The sequence below is a fragment of the Eschscholzia californica genome, unplaced genomic scaffold (assembly GCF_041429995.1).
Source record: "Eschscholzia californica isolate CP2 unplaced genomic scaffold, dmEscCali1.0.p SCAF_4, whole genome shotgun sequence".
Taxonomy (NCBI): domain Eukaryota; kingdom Viridiplantae; phylum Streptophyta; class Magnoliopsida; order Ranunculales; family Papaveraceae; genus Eschscholzia; species Eschscholzia californica.
Window position 1 is genome coordinate 40,687,032 of NW_028238461.1, and position 23,558 is coordinate 40,710,589.

The window sequence follows — 23,558 nt, forward strand, 5'->3', positions numbered from 1 at the left end:
TTTAACTTAGTCTCTGAGGAACGAACCGGTCTTACCGGAAACTATAACTTGACACCCGTGCACTTGCGGGTGTAGACCTATTTAGGTAACTTTTTAGGCCCATCAAGTTTTTGGCGCCGCTGCCGGGGACTAAGTTCAAAATTTTTTCTAAACTTGGAAAGTTTTTATTTTTGGTAAGTTTTTATTTTTGGCCACTTTGACTTGCTTCTCTATTTTTGGTGTGCAGGGCATTAAGGAGCGAAAGAGAAGGCGCAAACAAGGAGGAGGAGTCGAAAAGAAGAAATTTACAGTTTTATTTTATTTTATTTTTGGTGAGAGAGAGACTTTAGACTTTCTAGACTTTATTTTTGGATTTAAGTTTTGACCCTAATTTAAAGGGCATAAATTGTAACCGAAAAACCAAAACGAAGCCTCGGGTTCGAACACTCGCGGGGAGAGTGGCCCGAGTCATCTGCAAAGGTCGTCGCCCGTCTCGAACGGGAGGTAACTTTCTCTAATCACCCACGAATCCCCTGTTAGTGGGTACTTTTTATAAGATCTTAGTAGTGCTTCCTCGGTTTTCGTGTTAAAAAAAAAAAAAAAAAAAAAAAAAAATTTGGACCAAAAGAAAGGAGTCAAGTTTAGTTACATAAGTGTCAATTCTCATCTTGTGATCGTGCTTGACCATCATGGCGCATTTTTCTAATGGTTGGACGTACCCTGTTGATGATGATGACCTTGATCTAAAGGGACCCGTCATCAACCGAACTGATATAACCTTAAGAGAATACCAACAGTTGCGTAAAGACTGGCTTAACCAACGTGGTACGACTCTAAGAGATTGTCAACGACTTAACGAGGGGAATAGGCTAGTTGAGCCTAACCGAACTGGTATGACCCTAGGAGAGTACCAACAGATGTGTAGAGACGAGCCTAACCGACCGGGTATGACATTTCAGGATTATAAACGAATGTCTAGAAACAGTCCGATTAGTGAGTGGAGTAGACCATATGAGCCTGATCAATCTCATATGACATTAGGAGATTATCAACAAATGTGTAGAGATGGTCCGATTAGCGATGGATATGGTCCGACGCCAAATATATATGAGAGACCTTATTGTCCACACTATTCTGAGACCAATGACTTTAGAGATAGGTATGATCCTAATATGTACGGAGGAAGTTATTATCAAGAGTCTACGTTTAATTACACTAGCGAACCTTATTACGAGGAGACTCTTGAAGATAGATCTCGATCAGAGTCCGAGAGTCGTCTTATTGAGATTATGTCACAATTTACGACTCAAATGCAGCAGGATACTGAGTCCTTGGCTCAACAGATGAAAATGTTTAAGTCACAGTTATTCGCCGACGAGGAAGGGGGTTCACCACCCCAAACTCAGGAAGGTACTAGGTATTATGACGAGGTTAATACGTCTAACCCTAGTACTAAGTTAAATGTCGATGAATTTACTGATAATACCCTAGAGCCTGAAAGGTCTGATGACCTTGTTGTCTTGCTTCCTCCACCTATGTCATCTCACCATGATAGGACTGTATTAGACGTTGATATCCAGAATGACGGCGCTATGAGCAAGTTTGGGAATGACACTATTCTGAACTTTCCGACATTTGAGATTTGTAAGGAGTCAGCCTTAGATGAAATTCTAGGAAGGCATGATATTATGAATGACTGCGAGACTCCAGATGTATTTGAGGACATTGATGACAGTAGAGACATGTTAGATAGTTTGTCAGACTGTTTACCTAAGGAAACCATGGACCTTGACGTGGTCCCCGAGCATATTGCCTTACCCTTAGAGTCTAGTTTGACCTTTCACATGGTCTCAGACTCGGTTGTTGATCCCTTTTGGGACACTTCAGATGTCTCCTCGAGAACGTCTATGGAAATAGTGGATATTCTATCCACTAAACTTGCAGATGACTTTCTGCCTTCGACGGATATATTGGCCCTTCATTGTTATGTCGATCCTTTTGATGACTTTCTAGTCATTGGTCCGAGTATTTATAGTTACTTAGTGGACTGTGCATCCACTAAGTTTGGGGATTGCCCCTCTTCTTTGATAGTCTCACATGCACTCTCTGCAATTCACAAAAATGTGAGACTATCGTTTACTGAAAAATTTGTGTTTTGGGTGGACCCACAGATGTATCGAATATTGGTTTACAGTTAATCACATATCTGTAATCCAGTAGGTTAATCCTTTTTATTTTGTCGAATCATCTGTTTCGTCTGGCTGAAGACGTTAAACTTAGCGCTTTCTGGGAGGCAACCCACGCATAGGACCTTGGAATCAGGTAATATCTTTCCCTCATCCTGTTATTTTTTTTGCATAGTCTTCAGAACATTGAGGACAATGTTCGGTTTAAGTTTGGGGATAGGGGAATGAATTTTTTGCTAAGTCCTTATTTCAAAAATTCAAAAGGGTTCAAAATTTTTCAAAATTTTAAATTTTTGGATTAAAAATGTGAGTCTAGTTGTTTTTGCTTGTTAATGGTGATAGAGTCTAGTTGGTTGTACTACACTTTTGCTAAAGGTTTTTCCACGAATATCGAGTCTTGAGGTTGTTTGTGCACTAGCCATGTGAGTGTTAGATAGGTGAAGAGTAGACTTTTCTGAGAGAACTTAATCGATCATTAGTGGAGACTTAACCTATGTGAGATTCTGAGCCTTTCTTGTTGTTTTGAGTGATCTCTTCTGAGCTAATTCCGAGTAGAGTGAAGAGCTACTCAACCTCGCAATATTGAAAGAAGAACTCATTTGATCTCTTGAGTTCAAATTTTACAACCACTAGGGATGTCATCAGGAAGCAAACCTTTCTCTTGTAGTCTGAGAAACTTGAAAATAGTGTTAACTAGAGGAAGATAGGAACCTCACCCATCATTTAGAACCCTGAGAATAAGGCATGAAGCAAAATGAAGAGAATATTACCAAGGAAAGAATAATGTGAAGAAAGTAGTATTTGTATTATGAGTCGTATAAAAAAAAAAAAAAAAAAAAAAAAAAAAAAAAAAAAAAAGAGAGAAAAGAAATAGAAAAATCAAAGAAAAAAATGTTTGTTTAGTTTAAGTGTTTATCCTTCGAAGAAATTCTTGAAGATTTGAAGACGTCAAGTTCTCAGGAGTTCTGGTTCACATTATCACTAGTTTCTATTGACCTTTAGGAAACACTGTTAGATAGTAGATCAGGTGAGAAGAGTAGGTTAGCTTCCCCATTCCATATTAGTGGTTGTTTCCTTTTTATGATATCAGTCGTTCATAAAGAAATTTAGTCCATCTTTTGTAATGTGTTGAGTTTTTTCTCATACTCGCACATTGAGTGAGCCATTTCTGAGTGACTTTAATTTTTGAGTGTATGACCGTGAGGCAGTAGTCGAGGCGAAATGTATCGAGACAGTAATCAAGGTCTTGTCTTTTCAGAACCGAAATGATACTCATATTGGCTGGTCACGTGCACTTCGAGTCTTGATTACTAGTGAAGAGATTTTTTTTGCATTTGTATGGTTTGGTCGATTTGGATTTCATTTCTATTAACTTTCGAAAATCTACCGGATAAACATTTTTAGTTCATGTCATACTTAACCCTTTTGGAATTTTGAGATATTTGAATTTTGTGGGTATATTCACTGCAAACCCTCACGAGACAAAACTCGTCCTCTTGGGTAACCTAGAGGTTTAACGGCTTGTTGCACGTGCTAAGTGCAATCGTGATTCCCTACGAAAGTGGTGAAGGTGGGTTTAGTTTTATTTTTCTATTTTTGCTCGAGGACTAGCAAAATCTAAGTTTGGGGATGTTTGATGAGTCATGAAAATGCCTCATCTGAATATCTTAATTTAGACTAGTTAGTCTAATTCGAGCTGTTACTCTGATGTTTTGCTTGTGTTTCCTTACTCAGGTACCTTTTTCAGAGTTATGTGTGCAAAACGGATAAAAGTCGGAGAAATGCAGATTAGGGGTATTTTGGTCATTTTGTGATTCTGATTTCATGATCAGTATTAGTGCTCGGATGGAAAGTAGAGTCCAAGACGAACCCGTAGGCGAAAACGGAAGTCAAATCGGAGTCCGGATGAGTAAGATAGAGCTAGTCAAAGTTCGGGTCAAATTTGGTGGACCAAGAGTCAAGAAGGACACGTGGTGCGCATCGAGCAAAGTAACCAGAGGGACAAGAAACAAAGTGGGCTACTTTCTGTCACGTCCAGAGGTACACCAAGCTATACTCGTAACCCGGACAGCCCAACCCGACTCGATGACGTCAGCTGATGTCATCGTCATCTTCTTCCTTTTATTAGAACCGAGAGTTGTTCTTCTTCAAATCGAGATTTTTCAAAACAGAGAAAGTTTCTCTTATAACCGAGAGAGAAAAGGAAAGAAGAGAGAAGAAAGGAAAGAAGAGAGAAGAAAGGAAAGAAAAGAAGAGAAAGGAAAGAAGAGAGAGATTCGATTCGGCCATGAAATGATAAAGGAAAACAGAGACAGAGGAAGGGGGGAACTCGGATTGGGAGCCCTCTCTTTAAGCTCAACGAACAGAAAGACTAGAGGGAGAGAGAGAGAAGCTAGAACCAGAGAAAGACAGAGAGACAGAGGAAAACCGAGATCATCTCTCCATTCGGCCATTAATGGAACCGAGAGCTAGAGTGAGAAACAGTTTTTGAGAGTTTACTGTTAGGTTTCTTTTTCTTTTGATTCTTCTCTTTGTGAGAGAGAGAAGGAGAGATTGAAAGAGTTAGTAAGAGAGAAGCTCTTGAATTGTAGAGAGAGAAAGAGATTTAATTTAAGTTATAAAACTCCATTATTATTTTTTTCTTCTTTCTTCATCATATTCGGTTGTAAAGATTAAGAGAGAGTTTCTGTGTTCATTAGAGAGATAAAGAGAGAAGATTGAAAGAGAAAGAAAGAGAAAACAGAGAAGGAGAAGAAAAACCAGGGAAGGAAAATTATTTTCTCACCTGGAAATCGTTTCCGGGAAGACGAGAAAATAGTTTTCCCTAAGGGTCTGTTTGGCGGAATTTTGGGAAAAACAGAAGGAAATTATTTCCCTAAGGCCCTGTTTGGTTTGGAAATAGCGAAAAAGATAAGTTTTCTTCCATTCTCTTTTATTATTCATATTTATTTAAATCTCGATCATGATTAGCTAAGACTCTCCATCTAGGGTTTTACGATGAAACCCATTTTTGACCTTTTAGAGATATAATTTTTATTGATTAACTCTTGATTAATGCTTCATAGTTTAATTCGTTTTAGTTTGATAAATAGATTTTCTTTTCACTATTTATACTTTTCGATTTGATGCATCGTGCTTATGTTAAATCATTTGACGATTCATACTTATTAATTGATAAATAGTAGTTTAGAAATTTATTTATTTAAAATAAAATGATTACATTGTTATGTTTTATTCGGTTTTAACGAAAACATCTCCCGGAATTAGGATAGTTCATTATCCGAAATTCTGAGTTATAAAAAAAAAAAGAGAATTAATTAGATAATTATTTGCTCTAAAGGTAATTTTATGTGGTGAATTCCTAAACCCTAGATCCTCTCCCCATTTGAGTTCCTTGTATCATTTGTAATTATTTTCTTTCCGTAATTTTACTTTAATATTTTATATTTTATTACCAAAACCTCATCAAAACCAAAAACCAAGTTACTTCCGAGTCTTAGAATAGGTTTCACTTAGTCTCTGAGGAACGAACCGGTCTTACCGGAATTTATTACAACTTGACACCCGTGCACTTGCGGGTGTAGACCTATTTAGGAAACTTTTTAGGCCCATCATTCTATAACGAAGATAAAAGTAATGCAAAAACGAATGATAGGAGTGTCTGCGCTGGATACAAATTGATAAGAACCTAAGTTCTTCTCTAGGCCAGCCAAAGATAAACGTAATACTAATATAAAACTTTATTAATAACTTCAATATTCATATCCTAACTACTATGCACTCAACCATATATATAGGCTACAACCAGACAAATTAAACTCTAACTAGGACTCCTAATTAGACTTCAACTAGGATTCAATATTTAGAAACATAGAAACTCTTAAATTACTTTTTTTTTGTTGATATAACTCCTAAATTACTTAGAAACTCCTAATATTAAATAACTATAGAATATCTTTCAAAATATAGAAACTCCTAATTTTAAAACTATGAAATATCTTTCCCTTTCAGACATCCAACGAATCTCTCACTGTCTTTCTCTAGTTTATATTTAAGTGTGAAGAATTGATTTTTCGGGAATTTTGTTATACATACAGTTTGTCGAATTCCAAGTCGGTTTCCTTTGCCATTATCAGTTTATAAATACAGAGTGTGATGCAGGGGCACCCGGCGTGGACACTTTTACCGTGGACCTAAACGGCCACGTAGGATAACCGGCCATATTGATTAGTTTAGAAAGAGTCCTAGTTTAGTAAGATTCATAATGAATCTAGGTTTAGGAAGTTGCATTATTTCAGTATTTCTATTATTTAGGAAAGTCTAGTTTGAGTCCATCTAGGAAAGTCCAATATTCTATAAAAGGATGTCCAGTCTGTCTTTATGATTCATATTGAAGAGAAAAACCCCATTGAAGTTAATCAAAGTTTACAGTTTATTCAGTTATTTACAGTTGTTTACAGTTATTTTGATCGTTCTTCGTATTAGTTTAGTTTATTCTTGAATTCCGCTGCATTCTACATCATGTGGTATTCAGAGCCACCAAAGTTTTGGGTGAATGATTCTGAATTTTTTTTTCCAAACCAGTTAAATCAGTATCGATCGTATTCTATCCCGCAAGAAGATTATAATCAACCAGATTATACTCATCAAGAGATAACGAATCGATGCTCATGCTCATCATGTTTATATGCGAATAACGACTCGTACAATTATCATTGGAATCCGGGAGAAACCGTACGAGAAAACCCTCCACAATCGTCTCTTCGTCAATACCAACCGTCACCACTACCAGTGTTTCCTACACCACCACCTCCATCTTATTATCCGACACCATCCTCACCACCACCACCACCTTCGTACTTTTATTATTCACCATCACCTCAATCATCTTATTATTTTACACCTACGACAGTTACTACAACTTTCGAAGCCGAATGGGAGAACATTGAAAGAGAACCCGTAAGAGAAATTTCACCACCACCACCTCCATACTCTTATTATTCACCACCGTATTCACCGCCTCTCATACAACCGTATTCACTGCCACCACCAATACAATCATCTTCTCTTCCTTATCCACCACAACCAACTTTTGCCGAAACGGTTCAATCACTACTGTCCGATTCAGCTAAGATTCAACATATCTGTGATGACCTCAAAACAATAATACGTGAACCATCTTCTTCGCTTATTTTACCGTGCGATCGGGAAAAAGAAATAGAAAAAGAAGGTTGCGAAGAAGATGAAGTTGGAGAAGAAGAAGATGACTCTTCCTTGGAAGTAGAAGAAGAGAAGGTCGAAGATAACATAAGCAAAGATAAGGTTGGTTCTGATTCAAGCCCTACTAAACAATCACCTCCGTCTTCCTTCGAACCGTCAACCAAAAACCTAGCAATGACAAATAATGAACTTACTATTCAAAAACTCCAATATTTTGAGCCACTAATCTATGATGAAGATGATAAAAGAAATCTCGATATTTTCCGAACCGCAATTCTCCATCCCAATGGTCATCTCAATGGAACCACTTGTTCGACTACAATGTCAAAACTCAAACATTACAAACCTCTTCATGAAATTCCTTCTTTTCTAGAAGAATTCAAATCTCTTCCTGATCTCCACATTGAACGATGTTTGACTCGAGTTATTAATTTATATGGTCGCACTGGAATTGGCGACAACTCTATCACGACTTTTCAGCAAGTGGAACATATAGGTATTTCTCTATCAACTAAAACCCTAAATTCTCTTATTTTAGCTGGTGTTCTTGCTAACAAATATGATGAGGTAAATAGGGTTTTTCATGAATCCCCCAAAATTTATAATCGTAAGCCAAATATTGATACTTATGATTCCGTTGTTGTGGGTCTTTATAAATCTGGTACTCCTAGTTCTGGTTATTCACTTTTATCTGACATGGAGAAAGATAAGTATAAATCAGATACTGCTACTTTTCGAACTATACTTCGTCAATTTTTGAAGGAAGGTAAGTTAGTTGATGTTAAGACAGTGTTTTCTGTCGGAAGCACGGCAATAAGGTGTGTTTTGAGATCATCTAATCGCATGAGAAACCATGGTGATGAAAGTGAAGAAGAGGAAAGAAAAAAATTGTTTGAAGTGGAACAGAAGTATAACTTCATTCGGAAGCATGCAAGGACAGAGATCATCAAATCCATTCCTGACTTTTGGTTAACGGCTTCTCTGAGCCATTCTGCCGTTGGTGATCTCTTGAACAAAGAAGATCAAAATTCTTTCCAGCACCTAAGTTCGTTAGATGGTGAAGAATTTAAAGATGTGAAATCTGGGTACTTTATTACTTCCAACTTCCATCAGAATCCTCACTTTGAAGACAAAAGCATCACAACCACATTGTCATTCTCTGATGAAGGAAATACTAAGATAAGTGGTACCAAAATTAAGTGGAAAGGCATGAACATTGCCGATGAAGTTCATTATGGGAAATCGGGAAACATGCGACCCGTCGTCGAAGAGAGTTTCTTTATCTGGTTCGGTGACTCTCAAGATGACGAACTTGTAGAATTGCTTCATGATGACTTTGCTGACATACTCAGAGATGATTTATGGCCCACTCCTTTACAATATAGTAAGAATCAAGCTAACGAGGAGTTCAAGGATGGTGAATATGAAAGCATTATGAAGAATTTGATTTCACTATACAAAGATGTAACAGCTAGTAGTTTTATTCATGACACTAGAATGTCTAAGTGTGGTATTGGGTACAAACATGAACCATTCCCAAGCTCTTGCTTTATTTCATGGAACCAATTGGAAGACGCTCACAACCTCTTCGATACAACGTTCCTTCGAGGTTTTTCTCCGATTATAAAAGAAAGTAGTATGACAATGATTCTTTCTACATCATACTTTGCAAACCGGATTAACACAACCGCCAAGATCAGTTATTTTGTTATATTGGTTGGAGCAGTAACTATGTTGCCAAATATTGTTAGAGTTGTAGTTTATAGACTTCAAAAAGACGAGCATGGGAAGTTAGTCAAAGTTATAAACACAAGGAAAGAAGCATACAAGGTCATAGTTCAGGAGAAATTTAAGGTCACTTTTTCCACGGAGAAGACTGTGGCGTTTATGATATTTTTCATCAAACTACAGGATGACGGGAGATGTAGAAATCTATTGGACTTTGTTCATTCTCTACAATTAACTTTGCGGGAGTCATTGCACCATGAGATACATAATAAAGTTGGTGATTTTGTACAAATCAGTATCAATGACATTCACTACAAAATTCGTTCGAAGTGGAAGTTACAAATCGCCTTGGTGGTATTCATCGTATGCGTGTGCTTCAAATTAATTTCTTTGTCGAAACGGTTCGGGACGAACCTCGTGGGAGAAGGGGAAGCTGATGCAGGGGCACCCGGCGTGGACACTTTTACCGTGGACCTAAACGGCCACGTAGGCTAACCGGCCATATTGATTAGTTTAGAAAGAGTCCTAGTTTAGTAAGATTCATAATGAATCTAGGTTTAGGAAGTTGCATTATTTCAGTATTTCTATTATTTAGGAAAGTCTAGTTTGAGTCTATCTAGGAAAGTCCAATATTCTATAAAAGGATGTCCAGTCTGTCTTTATGATTCATATTGAAGAGAAAAACCCCATTGAAGTTAATCAAAGTTTACAGTTTATTCAGTTATTTACAGTTGTTTACAGTTATTTTGATCGTTCTTCGTATTAGTTTAGTTTATTCTTGAATTCTGTTGCGTTCTACATCAGAGTGTTCTTAGTCTTGGTCAAAGCGTACATAGTTTGAACCAAGCAGTTGTTGAAGGGCTTCATCGTATCCTGGAGGCATAATTACTGACCTATTGTGTACTCGTAGTTTCATACCAGAAGGGGGCGGATTACTGTCCAAAAGAATCGAGATTCTCGAGCTTTGAAGTCTACTGATCAACGTGATTTTATTCATCGATTATTTTTCCACCTTTCATTTTAAATTAAACGCCAATTTTTCCAACAACTTAGACTAGTTTAATCTGTATTGGACTTAAACAACATAGGCACCTCTCAACAGAAAAAACAACATAAGCTCATGCCAGTCAGAGTGACCTTAGGTTGTTTTATCTGAGGCACACAGAGAGTGCCAAGAGAGATATAAAACAAGACCAAAAAGACGGGAACCTATTGAGTTACCCACGAAAATATAGGTATGCATCAGCTGGCACACTATAAGTACTTGCATTGTCTTATATATAATTGGGCAACACTCCCGCCACAAGCATTTTTTATATTTTTAGTTCGCTTAGCTTCCTCTAACCTCGACGTCTAGTCATGTAAGAGACTAAGGCCATGTTTGGCGCGCGGGAATGGAATGTGATTCCTGGGAATCACATTCTCGTAACGTGATTCTCGGGAATCAGATTACTGTAGTTTGATGTTTGGTTTGACCAGGAATGAGAATTTGATTCCTGACATATTCCTAATTAGGTGTTTGGTTCGTATAGGAATATGAATGTAAATATTTGGTAAAAGTTCACATTTACATACATAAAATACAAATCAACTTTTTTTAGCATAGAATATACACATCAACTTTGTAATATATTAAAACCAGTATTATTTTTTCAAATTCGTAGATATGAAATAATAACACGATACATCCAAGGGTTAGAATTTAAAGATAATAAATAAATATCTTAATAAAAATTTATCTAAAGTAAAATTTTGTTCATAAACCTAAACAAAAATTTATCCAAAATTAAATTTTGTTCATAAACATAAACAATACTTATTTATACCAAATCCTACAAAAAAATAAAATTGGTAATTTAATATTTTGTTAGGGATATATTTGTCAATAAATATTAATATATGTGATTCCGGGGGAATAGGAATCACAAATCTACCCCCTAGGTTTGCTATTACCCCTTTTTGAGAGAATCACATTCCCGGACCCACACCATTCCCGCAAGCCAAACAATGATCTAGAATGCGATTCCCGGGAATCACATTCCATTCCCACGTCATTCCCGCGCGCCAAACATGGCCTAAGAGTTCTATTGCTTTTACAAAGGGAAAGTCCTGTAGATGTGTAGCTTTTAAAATATGTACATGATTTTGCAGTTGTAGGTGGCGAATAAAGACCTTTGGACCAAATTATTTTCTCAATACTTCAATTTGGTACCTAACCGGTTAAGAATTTTTGAAAGATAATTTTCAACTCTTGTGATGAAGGATTTACCTAGACTTGATTCTTAGCCAATTTTAACATCCCAACTGTTCTACTAGAAAGGAAAAAAGAGAGGGAAATGCTAAGTGTACAAAGAATCTTTGACAAGATTCTTGACAAAATGCTAAGTGAACGGTCCCGATCAAAGTCAAACTTTGAAAAACTTAGATCAACTTTTGTCTTTTAGTGAAAAAGAGTCATTAAGTCATAAATTTTGTCAAGGATCTTGTACATGTAACACTCCCGAAAAAGAGATTGGTAACTTCCAACCATCGTTGTATCACTAATAAAAAGGAAGCAAGAAATTTAATTGTAAAATTTCATACATGCCAAATAGGGTCGGCCCAAGTCATTCGTAGGCCTAAAGCGAGTGAAAAGATGGGGCCCTTTATGTATTGACAAATAACTAATCATTTTTCAAAAGACGAGCCTCACCGTCACCAACCAATATGTTTTTCTCTCATGACTTTCTTCCCTCATGGTTCTATATTCTAGTGTATAGGGCGTAGAGGAACCACACCAATCCATTCCGAACTTGGTGGTTAAACTCTACTGCAGTGAAAATACTGTAAGAGAGGTCCTACGGATAAATAACTCGACGTCGAAATTTGTTAATGTTTTCAACTTCTGTTATTTTCTTTCTCGTTTAAATGTAACGACTCATGTGTTTCATTGCATCACCAAATTCAAATAAAATATAAAAAAAACTTACACCCAAGAATAAAAATAATAATTAAAAAACATATAGTATATTTTTTTTTGATGAACAAAAAAACATATGGTATATGATAATGCGATTATATAAGTTGAACTGTTGAACACTATACCAATGCTACAAAATGGAGGGTAATAAAACAAATAGGGTAAGAATGATAAAAAAAATTTGCTGCTTAAAAATAATAGTTGTAGTAATGAGCTTAAATAAGACAAAAAGAATTACCAGGGGCGGAACCAGGTTTTCATGATAGACAGGGCAAGCCTAAAGTCTCCATAATGTAAACTCCTACTTGTAATGTGTATGGTCTTACAAGATACAACACAACACAATTTTTAAGGACATCCTTTCGTATCATGATTTTTTGCATTCATCTTATAAGTTAATAATCTAACTAAAGCAATAGAAGTGATTTTTAACTTAAATTTACAAATTGATGTAACATTAGATGATTCAGTGGAGTACCAAAATATCGATAGATTCTTTGTCAACTATTATACATTTTAAAGGAAAAAAATTCGCATATTATTAATCAATAATGTAAGATCTTTATATTATAATAAGGGTTAATTCTATTTTGGCCCCCTAAAGATGGCCAACTGACCAAAATAGCCCCCTAAAGATGACTAGCTTCCGGAATAACCTCCTAAATCATTTTTCCGTCCATTTCTCCGTGAAATATTAATATCTCTTTTTTGCGTTACCAATTTTACCCTTATGAAATTAATTATCTACTATTTATGGTCTCAAAAAATTAACTAACAAGTCTTGTCAATTCATTACTAACTTTCTTTTTTCTCTAAACAAATAATTCTTTTTATGTTTAAATAATGTTTCTTCTCTATTCATATCTTCAAAATTACCCACATCTTCATCTTCAATATTTACACCATCTTTGTCATCACAATCTTCAATATTTTCTTTTAGATTTTTCTTCTAATCACTTTTTCTAAGTTTATTTTTTCTCATAAATCACCACTCTAGCAAGTTGAAGGTTGATTATATTTAGGTGAAGAAAAGGTAAAAATTTGTTGAAAAGGCCTAATCTAAAGAGAGAATGTATGAAGAAGGAAAAAAAGCAACTAATCTAGGAAAAAAAACCAACTAATCTATAATCCACAAATTTTTTTAGGGTTATTACAATTAGAATGTTGAAGAGATAAAACAAATGTTGAAGAGATAAAACAAATGTTGAAGAGATAAAACAAATGTTGAAGAAGATGATGTTGAAGATAAAAAAAGATATGTTTACGATGTTGGTGATGAAGATAAAAAAAGAGATGTTTAAGATGATGATGGGTTCATCTCTAGAGATGATGATGAATATAAAAAAAAAATGTTGAAGATGATGAAGATAAAAAAAAATGTTGAAGATGATAATAATGAAATGTTAAAGGTGATGATAATGAAAATGTTGAAGATGATGATGAAGATAAAAATAAATGCCTAAGGTGATGAAGGTGGAAATGAGAAGATAATGGAGGAAATGAAAAGAAACAAATTGTTGAAAGAAAATGGTAAAATAATGAATGACATGATTTGTGAATTACGAATAATGATCTTGGGACCATAAACATAGGGAGTAACGATAGGAGGGTAAAACTGGTAATGAAAAAGAAAAAAGATTAATCTCTAACGGTAAATAGACGGAAAAGTGATTTAGGGGGCTATTTTGGAAGTTGGTCATCTTTAGGAGGCCATTTTGGTGAGTTGGTCATCTTGAGGAGGCCATTTTGGTGAGTTGGTCATCTTTAGGGGGCCAAAATGGAATTACCCTTATAATAACTCAGTGACACTCAATTAGTCACTTAATTTAGGTCCATTAGTAGTTTGAAACCAAAATGAAAAATAAAAAAGAAAATAGGGAGGCAATGAGAGTCGAACCCCTTTCTTTACCATGGAACCATACAGACTTCACCACTGGAGCTAAAGTAAATGTAATGAATACTAGGAGTTTGAATCAAATATGTGGAGATCAGGCCGGGCAACTGCCCAGCCTGGTCTCCACATAGGTCCGCCCCTGAGAATTACTATATATTATGAGGATACAAATCATATGATTAAGTTATAAGTTTGATTTGACATTTATATTAAATTAAAACTTAACGAAAGAGAAAGATCGAAAGTAAGAGTGAAATAAAATAAGAACAGAGGCACACAAAAGCCAAATAAAAAAACAAAAAATGAGAGAAAATATAAGGAAAGTATAAATAGAGGAGAGGAAGAAATAGCATGACACGAGAACCAAGAAGAAAAAACAGAGAAGTAGTTTAAAGGAAATTAGAATTAAGAGTCAAGATAGGGATTGCGACAAGGAGAGAGACATTAGGGATTCAGAAGAAGAAAGAGAGGAATGGGCCAGAGCTGAGAAATATGCGTCATCCTTGAGACCCAATTGGGCCTACTTTAGCACGGGATTTGTGCTTCTTCATTTTTTTCTCATGAGATGCCTGTAAGCATTTAATTTTTGGGGCCCTTGGAATTTTTGGGCCCAAAGCTGTCGCTTTGACTGCTTTGGCCCAAGGTCGCCCCTGGTGTCAAAGATTGTAGATCAAATTTTACATTCATCAAATTCCCCATACCCTTATCGTATGGTGTTGATATTTTCAATCTATTTATCATATTAGTAGTAATTATTTGTAGTACAATAAAAAAAATCTAACCATTTCAAACAAATATCTAATCGATATTTAAATAGCATTGAAGCCTTGAAGGTACAGTTATTATAAAGTTATACAAAATCAGACACCATTTTAAATTCCTTTGAAATAAAAAAAACTTATTCAAAATCAAGTTATATTAAAAGAGTTGTATGAAGATGAAGTTATGATAAAACATTAAGAGATAGAAAAGGTATTTGTCCCTCTTACTTCAGAGGAGGTGCCATGATGAATGATGATTTTGGGAGTCAACAACTGGTTGGTAGGACTAGAAATTTAGTGACCCCTTTCCAAGTCAACAATGCGGCCTTTTTCATGACATCAATACCTTTATGGTTGCAATAGTTCTTCATTTAATATTGAAAGACGCACCAAAAAAAAATAAAAGAATGTCAAAAACTACAATTGAACCAATAGCTAGATTCATTTTTCTCTATTTGGAGACGCTTAAAGACGTCAAGATCAGGAGCTCACCGCTTCGTTAGATTCAACTTGTCAGATTCTTGAATTTAAGCCTGAAATTCGTCTAATTCCGATTAATATCAAATTTAATGAACTACATATGTTTAAAATAAGGTAAAATTGTGAGAAAATAGTAGTATTTTTTTATTGTTAAAAGCAAATACATTAAACTTAAGAGTCGATTACAATATCCAAATTAGAAAAACAAACATAATAGTAAACAAAGTAAAACAACAAAATTACAGAATTGAGGAATTGCACAATATAACTTCGATTAGTGTAGCTTCCTTCATTATGTAGCTTATAAGCCTGACAGCTCTTCAAGAGGATGATCTGAAATTTGGTCTTGAGAGTCCTTCTGGTTGATTTAAAGATGAAACTAGTACCTAACTTCCCTAACATTGAAGGTGGATTAAACAGATACCCACAGTTCCAGAACGAAACGAGGATGTCTGTGAGGTGGAACCAAATGAAGATTTCGAGTTATCCCGCCAGTATTCTCCATGTACAGAGACCATATCTGCTCGAGTTCCACAAAGTAGAATCTGATTAGACACCTGGTAAATGGGATCGCCATCATAGCCCGAGTATAAATACCCTGCTAATCCGACAAATGCTCTCGCAATGAATTGCGAAAAGGGGTGGAAGTGAAAATGTTAAGGAACTTGGATAAAGAGTTAAATCAATTCGAAAAGAAGTAATCGCCAAAGATTGAGTTGAGGAATGCCCAACAAAAGGTGGGCGACAAAGGTGGACATTGTTATTCGAATTGTAGTGTCTTCCGGGGTCGAAAGGTAAGTTAATACTTATATTAAATCTCTTGTAGGATAATCGATATGAACTCATGAGCCACAAGGTTAATCGATGGATCCAAATAAACATAATTTGATTCCAGGAGTTAAAAGTTTTTTCGGTGTAGTAATGGAAGATGGTAGAATGAGATCCAAGGTTGAAGTTGTGTTCAGTTGAGATTGACGAGATGTGTGAACCTAGGGTTAGGTCATCGGTTAACATGAGAGGGATGAAAAAACCACCATTTGATGAGCTCTAAGCTCATCCTCTAACGATGAAATGCTAATAACCAAGAGATAAAATAAAATAGACATGCAAGACTGATTTAATGGGTATTTATGAGTCGAGATAGAGGTCTTAAAAGATTGTAAGAAAAAGACTTAAAATTGGTAACGAGATGTTGTGTTTGGTCTCTGTTGGCTAAAGATGTTCAATTAACCAGATCTGATAACAGTATTTCTATGGATCGTATAGACTACACGGAATAAGATAGAGATTATAGAGACAATAAAAGACTAAAAGAATTAAGATTAGATAGACTCCCCCTTTGGCTGAAATAAGTAGATCCGAAGAGGATCGCAAGGTGATTTAAGGATTCTTCACTGCGACTTTAGATCTTTCCATGCTTAGCATCTTCTCTAGTTGTTGAGGTTGGTCTTTACTGATTTGCTCCTAGGGTTACTGGAAAAAAAGAAGAGAGATGAAAACCCTAGATGATGTTTTTGGTACCTTCAGAAAAAATAACCTCGATCTTTACATATGATGGCTGCTTATTGATTTGTGGGTGATTTTATCACTTCAGTTCGTTGGAATATGAGAGGTAGTCGATCGATGGAGGCTAAATCAACACTGGTTTAAGGGAAAAGGGAGTCTAGGGTTCGCGATAAGAGAGTGAAGAATCGCCTTTGTTGACGTTAGGTGGCTACTTCTCTCTCCTCAAAAATCGCGTCCTGTTTGTGTTCATCTTTTTTTGAGAAAATAGTAGTAGCTCAAACTAAAGTTGTGAATTTTTGTTTAGTATCACATCTACCAAAATTTTTTTTTTCCATATATTAAACCATTCACCAATTGCTAGGGTAGTTACTAAGGGAATGATAACCTCGCAACCACTCGTGTGTGGCATGAGCAATTGGGCATTTAAGTTGCTTGGAATACGCTTTTTGGGCGAATGATACATGAGGAACACTCCAAAAAGTTCCTCCCAAGGGGGCCTCTACCAAATGCAACCCGAAAAACTTACCCATCAAGAGCATAATATTTATCCAAGAAGTCAAGTAAGAAGCAATCAATTCCAATGAGAAATTCATAGTACGTCCGAAGGTTAAAACACTTTTAGCTTTGTGAAGTACCATCACAACCCTGAAAGGTAGTCATTAAATCCTGGCAGAGTACATCCTATAGTTGGTACTAGGGCTGGGAAAACAGTCCGAAATCCCGCGGTCCGGCCCGTTCGGCCCGAACCGTGAGTGACTGCTGACCGAAAGCACCCCGAGCCGGGTTAGCCCGGCCCGATAGATCGGGCTAATAGGGCCGGGACTCGGACAGGTTCTCAATTCCGAGTCCCGGCCCGTAAAGCCCGTCCGAAGCCCGGCCCGATAGGATGCCCGTATGTGTAGCCCGATATTTTACCCGTTAGTAGAGCCCGAAGAGTAGCCCGTCGATCAGCCCGAAGGATCCGCGTGTTTTTGTTGAATCCAACAGCTGAGATTACATAATATCTCAGCCGTTGGATTAAATCGGACCAGCCTATATATACCCCTCATTTCTCAGGGTAAAAACCCTAGCTCTCACTCGAAACCGCCTCTCTCTCTCTCTGTCCGCCGCTCTCTCTCTCTCTCTCTCTTTCCGCCCCTCTCTCTCTCTTTCTGTTAACCCTTAACCCTTACTCCATTAAAGACCACCATTACTCCATTAGGGTTAAACTCGAAGTCCCTTTGATCGTCCTTGCCTCGGTGTTTCAACTTCAAGAATGGTTAGTACATCTTTTTCGAGTAGACTCTAACGATTATATCATTTATATGTGAAGCCTCTCTGTGTAGACTCTCTGTGATTTTCGAGTAGACTAAAGTGGGTTGAAGCCTCTGATCTCTATGATGATGTGTTCATGATGGGTATACGCTGATGATCTTCGGATCAAAGGATGCGGTTAAGCCTTCGAACACATCTATGATGTTATTTGTTTTATTTTTAATGTTTTTTTTTTGTTTAAGGTTGTAATCTGATGAATAATGTCTATAATATTATTTGTTTTATATCATTTATATGTGAAGATCTCAGACTCTAACGAGTCAGATCTGTTTGATCAGACAGATCAAAGACAAACCTTTGATCTGTCTAATCAAATAGATCGGATAGAGGTCGTTGGATGATCAAAGATGTACTCGGATCTGTATTTTTTTTTGTGGTGGATGACTTGATGGATGATGTACATGTACAGATACAAAAAGAATAGTGGATATGTTTATTTATTTTTTTAGTTCTGAAACAGAACACCTCATTTAAGTTTGATATGTTTAATCAGACAGATCTGACTATCGATCTGTCTGATTAAACAGATCTGACTATCCGAATGTTTATTTTTCTTTCTTATTTGAAGGGACATGAAAGACTAAATGCAAGAAGCTCAAAGACTAAATGCTCAAAGACAAGAAGCTCAAAGACGAGAAGCTCAAAGACGAAAAAAGCGTCGTTTTGAAGAAGCACAAAGACTACATGGGTCATCTTAGTTGTTGATGTATTTTTTTTAACAATGGGTTGAGAACTTGAGATAGATTGTTTTATTTTGTTGTAACTTAGTTATTGATGGTTTTAATTTATGTTTATGTAACTCTTTAAAACAAGTCTACTGAATGCATAATAACACCAAAGATAAGAGAGGGGCGGAGAGGTTGAACCTAATGCATAATAAAGAAGAAGCACAATCAAAAAAATACTAACCTAGGGTTACAGAAAGAGTTGGCTAATTATTAAAAAAAATACTAAGTTACAGAAAGAGTTCTAATTATTAAAAAAAAATACTAAAATAACCCGAGCCCGTCCGGCCCGTCACCGATGGAGCCCGCTCGGGCAGGCGGGCTCGGACGGGCTACGGGCAGTGAATATGTTGAATATGTCCGGCCCGATCCGCCCGGATACTAGTAGCGGGCTAGTTATTTTAGTGCCCGATCCGCCCGAGCCCGACTCTATCAAGCCCGAGCCCGACCGAACCCGCCCGATTCCCACCCCTAGTTGGTACTATAACAGAGGTGTCTTAACAAAAAAGATTCATTCTAATACAAACAAATACTAGATTTTGATAGGATAGAACAGTGAGAGTGACAAACTTGATTAAAGCCAGGTACCTATAAAACACTTGACAGTTTAAGCAAATAAACCATTTAAAATCATTCAGAACCTAAATTCACAATATATTCCAAAAAATCACTTCAACTCTTCAACTTCACTTAAAACTCGTACAAATTTGAATAAGTACATACAAATTCAAAGAACAAAACTTAATCAGACTCCCTAATACTCAAGTTCGATTCCTTCCTTTTTCTGGTGAGATAGCTGAACAGAACAACAACAACAATCAAAAACAGAAACATTGATTCATTAATCAAATGCTCCTTAACAAAAAAACTCATATGTTCATACTTATCTACTGTATAAAAGTTTACACATTACCATGAATAGATAGATTCATGAGAACCCAATCTTCCGCATCAAAAACTGTACAAGTAATTTATCTGTTTTTCGGCAATGCCATAAATAGGCAGCTTCAATAATGAATTACGTCACGCTTTTTCAATATAATGACTATAAGATAACACACGCATTTGGGTTTTCTTCTAAACTATGCACGTAATAATGGGTTACCATAGGATTATAAGCTCTGTAAGCATTGACAAGCTCAGCAAGCTGCTGGTTTGGGTCCGGCTTCTTCTCTTCTATCTTGGGTTCTTCGTCCTTTTTCGCTTCTTCTTTCTTGGGTTCATCTTTCTTTCCTTCGTCCTTCTTTGCTTCCTCTTTCTTTGCCTCCTCTTTCTTTTCAGGTTCTTTAGCAGGCCCTATAGATAAGATTTCGGTGTGCCAAAGTTTTCTTAATTTACTTACAATTTCGACAGGATCGACACTTCCAATCACAGTTAGTTTCTTTGTATTCATGTCCATAGAGATTGAATCAATTCCTACAATGTCGAGAAAAATGAAAAACAAAAATTTGTTAACAAGGTTCTTCGACAAAGACCAGTTTCATCATCTTACCAACTGAGGCAAAATGATGTCCTTGAAACACAAAAGAGGACAGCAATATCGAATGAAATTCGAGAAAAGATATATGATGATGAGGGACATTGATCAACTTAAAATGAATTATTTGCATATCAAATTAGTTTCATTTAAAAAATAGAAATTCAAGAAAAAATTACAAGATGCATGACGAGGGGAGCAAAAGCTTAGTAAATGTCAAGGCTTTTTTGTTGGGCTTGTGGAGTCTCCCACAGGAATAATCCCGTACCGCCTTTTGGGCGGACTTTAGTGTGTGTGTGTCAAGGGACAATCTCAATAAGTTGGGGCTTGGGCCAGCATAAGTGGTATAAGAGTCGCTTAGAGGCAGTAATAACCCTACATTGATTGGAAAAGGGTCTTGAACCTACTATAGGTACGACAAGGTCAAGCTTAGTATGCCTCGAGGCTTTTTGGGTCGGCTCGTGGCGCCTTAGCCAGAAACAATACCCTATACCCTTTCAATTCAGCTCGAAAGTGGGAACCATATTAATGACTGCTTGGGTTTGGGTCGTCACGAATTCGAGCGATAGTTGAGTAATTGACAATACCTGAGAAACTAGACACCTTCTTCAAAGCCCTCTGCTTGTCTTTGTTGTCATGTAAATCCAATGTCAAAACTAACTTCTGATTATAACCAAAACACACAAAGTTTCATGTATATCAGAGAAATAGAATACGAAAACAAAAAGTATAAGAAATGCATCTTTTAATCCAAATCTTCTGTAGTTAAAAGAAGTTTTTCAAACCCTCATATAACCAAAATTAACTAAAAAGAGGGTATGTCCTAATTGATTTGAAATCAAAAGAAGGAAACTGACCTTCATTTTATACCAAGAGTTGGTGATCTCAATCAGAATTTGAAGGAAAATTAAGAGGAAGAGAAACAATTATAGAAAGACAGAGAAGAAGAAAAGTTGTAAAAGACCTTCTCTAACAGAGAAGATTGATTTAATAATGCAACACTAAGTCAAGACAAAAAGAAAAACAAAAAGTGAAACAAAATTGCTGGTTATGAATTAAAAATAAAAATGATGAATTTAAGTCATTATCTATTATTCAAAGAACTAAACCAGCCGTTTTTCTTGGATTAGGCATGATGTGTAAGTTTTGGTGAAATCGGAGTAGCTTTTGGATTGGTTACAATGTTGGGTTAATTCTTTTTTGACTCCGAATTTGTAACCAACTCACTGTTTTGACCCCCAAATTTTTCTAACTTCTCAATTCTACCCTCATGGCATTTCTGTAATTTGATTTCTTTTTTATTTTTGTCCACCTCACCTCAACAATATCCACATAAGAAGGTTGCCGGAAAAGACCGCCGGAGAAGGTCAACGGCTTTTTCGGCGACCTTTAATTTTTTTCATCTTCTTCTTCCCCAACCTCCTTTCTCTCTCTATCTTCTCTTTCTTTCTCTTCTCTTACATCTCTCTTATCTAACATCTCTCCCTCCCTTCTATTCCCCCTCCCTCCTATTCCCCCTCCCTCCTATTCCCCCTCCCTCCTATTCCCCCTCCCTCCTATTCTCTCTCCCCTCCCTCCTATTCTCTTTCCCCCCCTCTCTGCTATTCTCTCTCCCACTCTCCTTTCCTCCCTCTTTCTTAAGAGTTCCGGCGAAGAGGTTTCTCTTCGCCAGAAACTCGTCTGGATCTAAGTTTCCAGACCCCTCTTCGTTTGAGATTTTTAGAAGAAGAGGGTTCTCTTTGCCTGGAAATCTCATACGAAGAGGGTTCTTCTTCGCCTGGGGAATCCAAGACGAAGAGGGTTAATTTTCGTCTGGGAAATCCAATACGAAGAGGGTTCCTCTTCGTCTGGGAAATCCAATACGAAGAGGGTTTCTCTTCCTCTAGGAAATTTTAGGCGAAGAGCTCTTCGTCTGGGATTTCCTGGTGAAGAGAACCCTCTTCGTCTGGGATTTTCAGGTGAAGAGAACCCTCTTCGTCTGGAAATCCCAAACGAGTTTCCGGTGAAAGGGTTCCCTTCGTCGGAACTCAGAAGAAAAAGTGAGGAAAGGGGAGGGGGAGAGAAGAGGAGGGAGGGATATTAGAGAAGAGAGAAAGAGGAAATAGAGAGAGAAAGGAAGTTGGGAAAGAAGAAGATGAAATAAAAATTAAAGGTCGCCTGAAAATCACCGACCGGCAACCTTCTCCGGCGACCTTCTTATGTGGAAAAAGGTGAGGTGCATGGATATTGTTGACGTGAGGTGGACAAAAATAAAAAAGAAATCAAATTATAGAAATGCCATGAGGATAGAATCGGGAAGTTTGAAAAAACTTTGGGGACCAAATAGGAAGTTCAGAGGGGGCTAAATAGAACTATCGGACACTTATGGAGCCAAAACGGTGAGTTAATCACAAATTGGGGCCAAAACGAAATTAACCCCATAATCTTCAAACTCGAAAAGAGGCGTCATTATTAAGTAAATTCAAATTTCAAAAGTGGATTAATTAAATAATTAGTAGGTTAATTTAGTGGTAAGTTATCTTCTTTAGTAAAGTTAATGTCTAAGTTGGTGGGGATCATGTTAGTATCGGTCACAATTAACTAGAAACTAGACAGCCTTTAATTATGGATTGCTTCTTTATTTGTTACCTAGTTACGAACATTGTCCTCGTAACCGATATTTTCGTCACAAAAGGTTTTAGCTACGAATTTTCTGCTACGATTTTTTCTATGATTACTAGTTAAATCTTTTGATATGGATTTTGGCTTAAGTGAATGTTCAAAAAAAAAGTTGGCCATTAGTTGTTTATTTATGATGAAATAGTGCGTAGCAAAAAGTCTTGTATTTAAAAAAAGTTATAACCATTAAATGTCCTTAAGCTATGTAAATATCTTAACGTCGTGCATTTTAAGATCCTAATACTTGTGTTTTTCTCTTGTTAACATTTATTAACCATGACTTGACCCTGTTCAACTTGCATTATTCATCTATATCTATATAACAAAACAGAGTGGTTTTGTGCTGACTAGGACAAAATAAATGCAAGCTGACTAGACAAAATTAATGCATCATATTTAAATCCCAACCGTTGAGTGTTAACCTTTGAATCTAGACCCTTAGACCCCTCCTCAATGAGTTAAACCTTGCATTAAATCACAGTTGTTTTACTTCCCAACTCTTCCACTTCCTACGTCCTTTCATATTCTCCCTCAATTTTAATTTTGTTATGCATGCAAATGGTTGAGTACGAGAAACTTTGTATTGCTATTGAAATCTCTCATTAAATCATTATATAGTGGTCTATTACTTATGGTGTTTTCCCCATCTCATCATTGAATTTTATTAATTT

At 36.5% G+C, this 23,558-nt stretch overlaps 1 protein-coding gene across 1 annotated transcript; it reads right to left on the minus strand.

Annotated features, from left to right (window-relative positions):
* Positions 1–19,389: 19,389 nt before the first annotated feature.
* Positions 19,390–21,259, minus strand: LOC147544691 (heavy metal-associated isoprenylated plant protein 39-like). Its single transcript, XM_086634805.1, has 3 exons — positions 21,087–21,259; positions 20,817–20,892; positions 19,390–20,168 (listed from the first exon to the last, which is right to left on the minus strand). Exons 1-3 carry the CDS (start codon positions 21,090–21,092, stop codon positions 19,798–19,800), a joined length of 453 nt encoding a protein of 150 aa, XP_086490931.1. The 5' UTR covers positions 21,093–21,259; the 3' UTR covers positions 19,390–19,797.
* Positions 21,260–23,558: the final 2,299 nt, after the last annotated feature.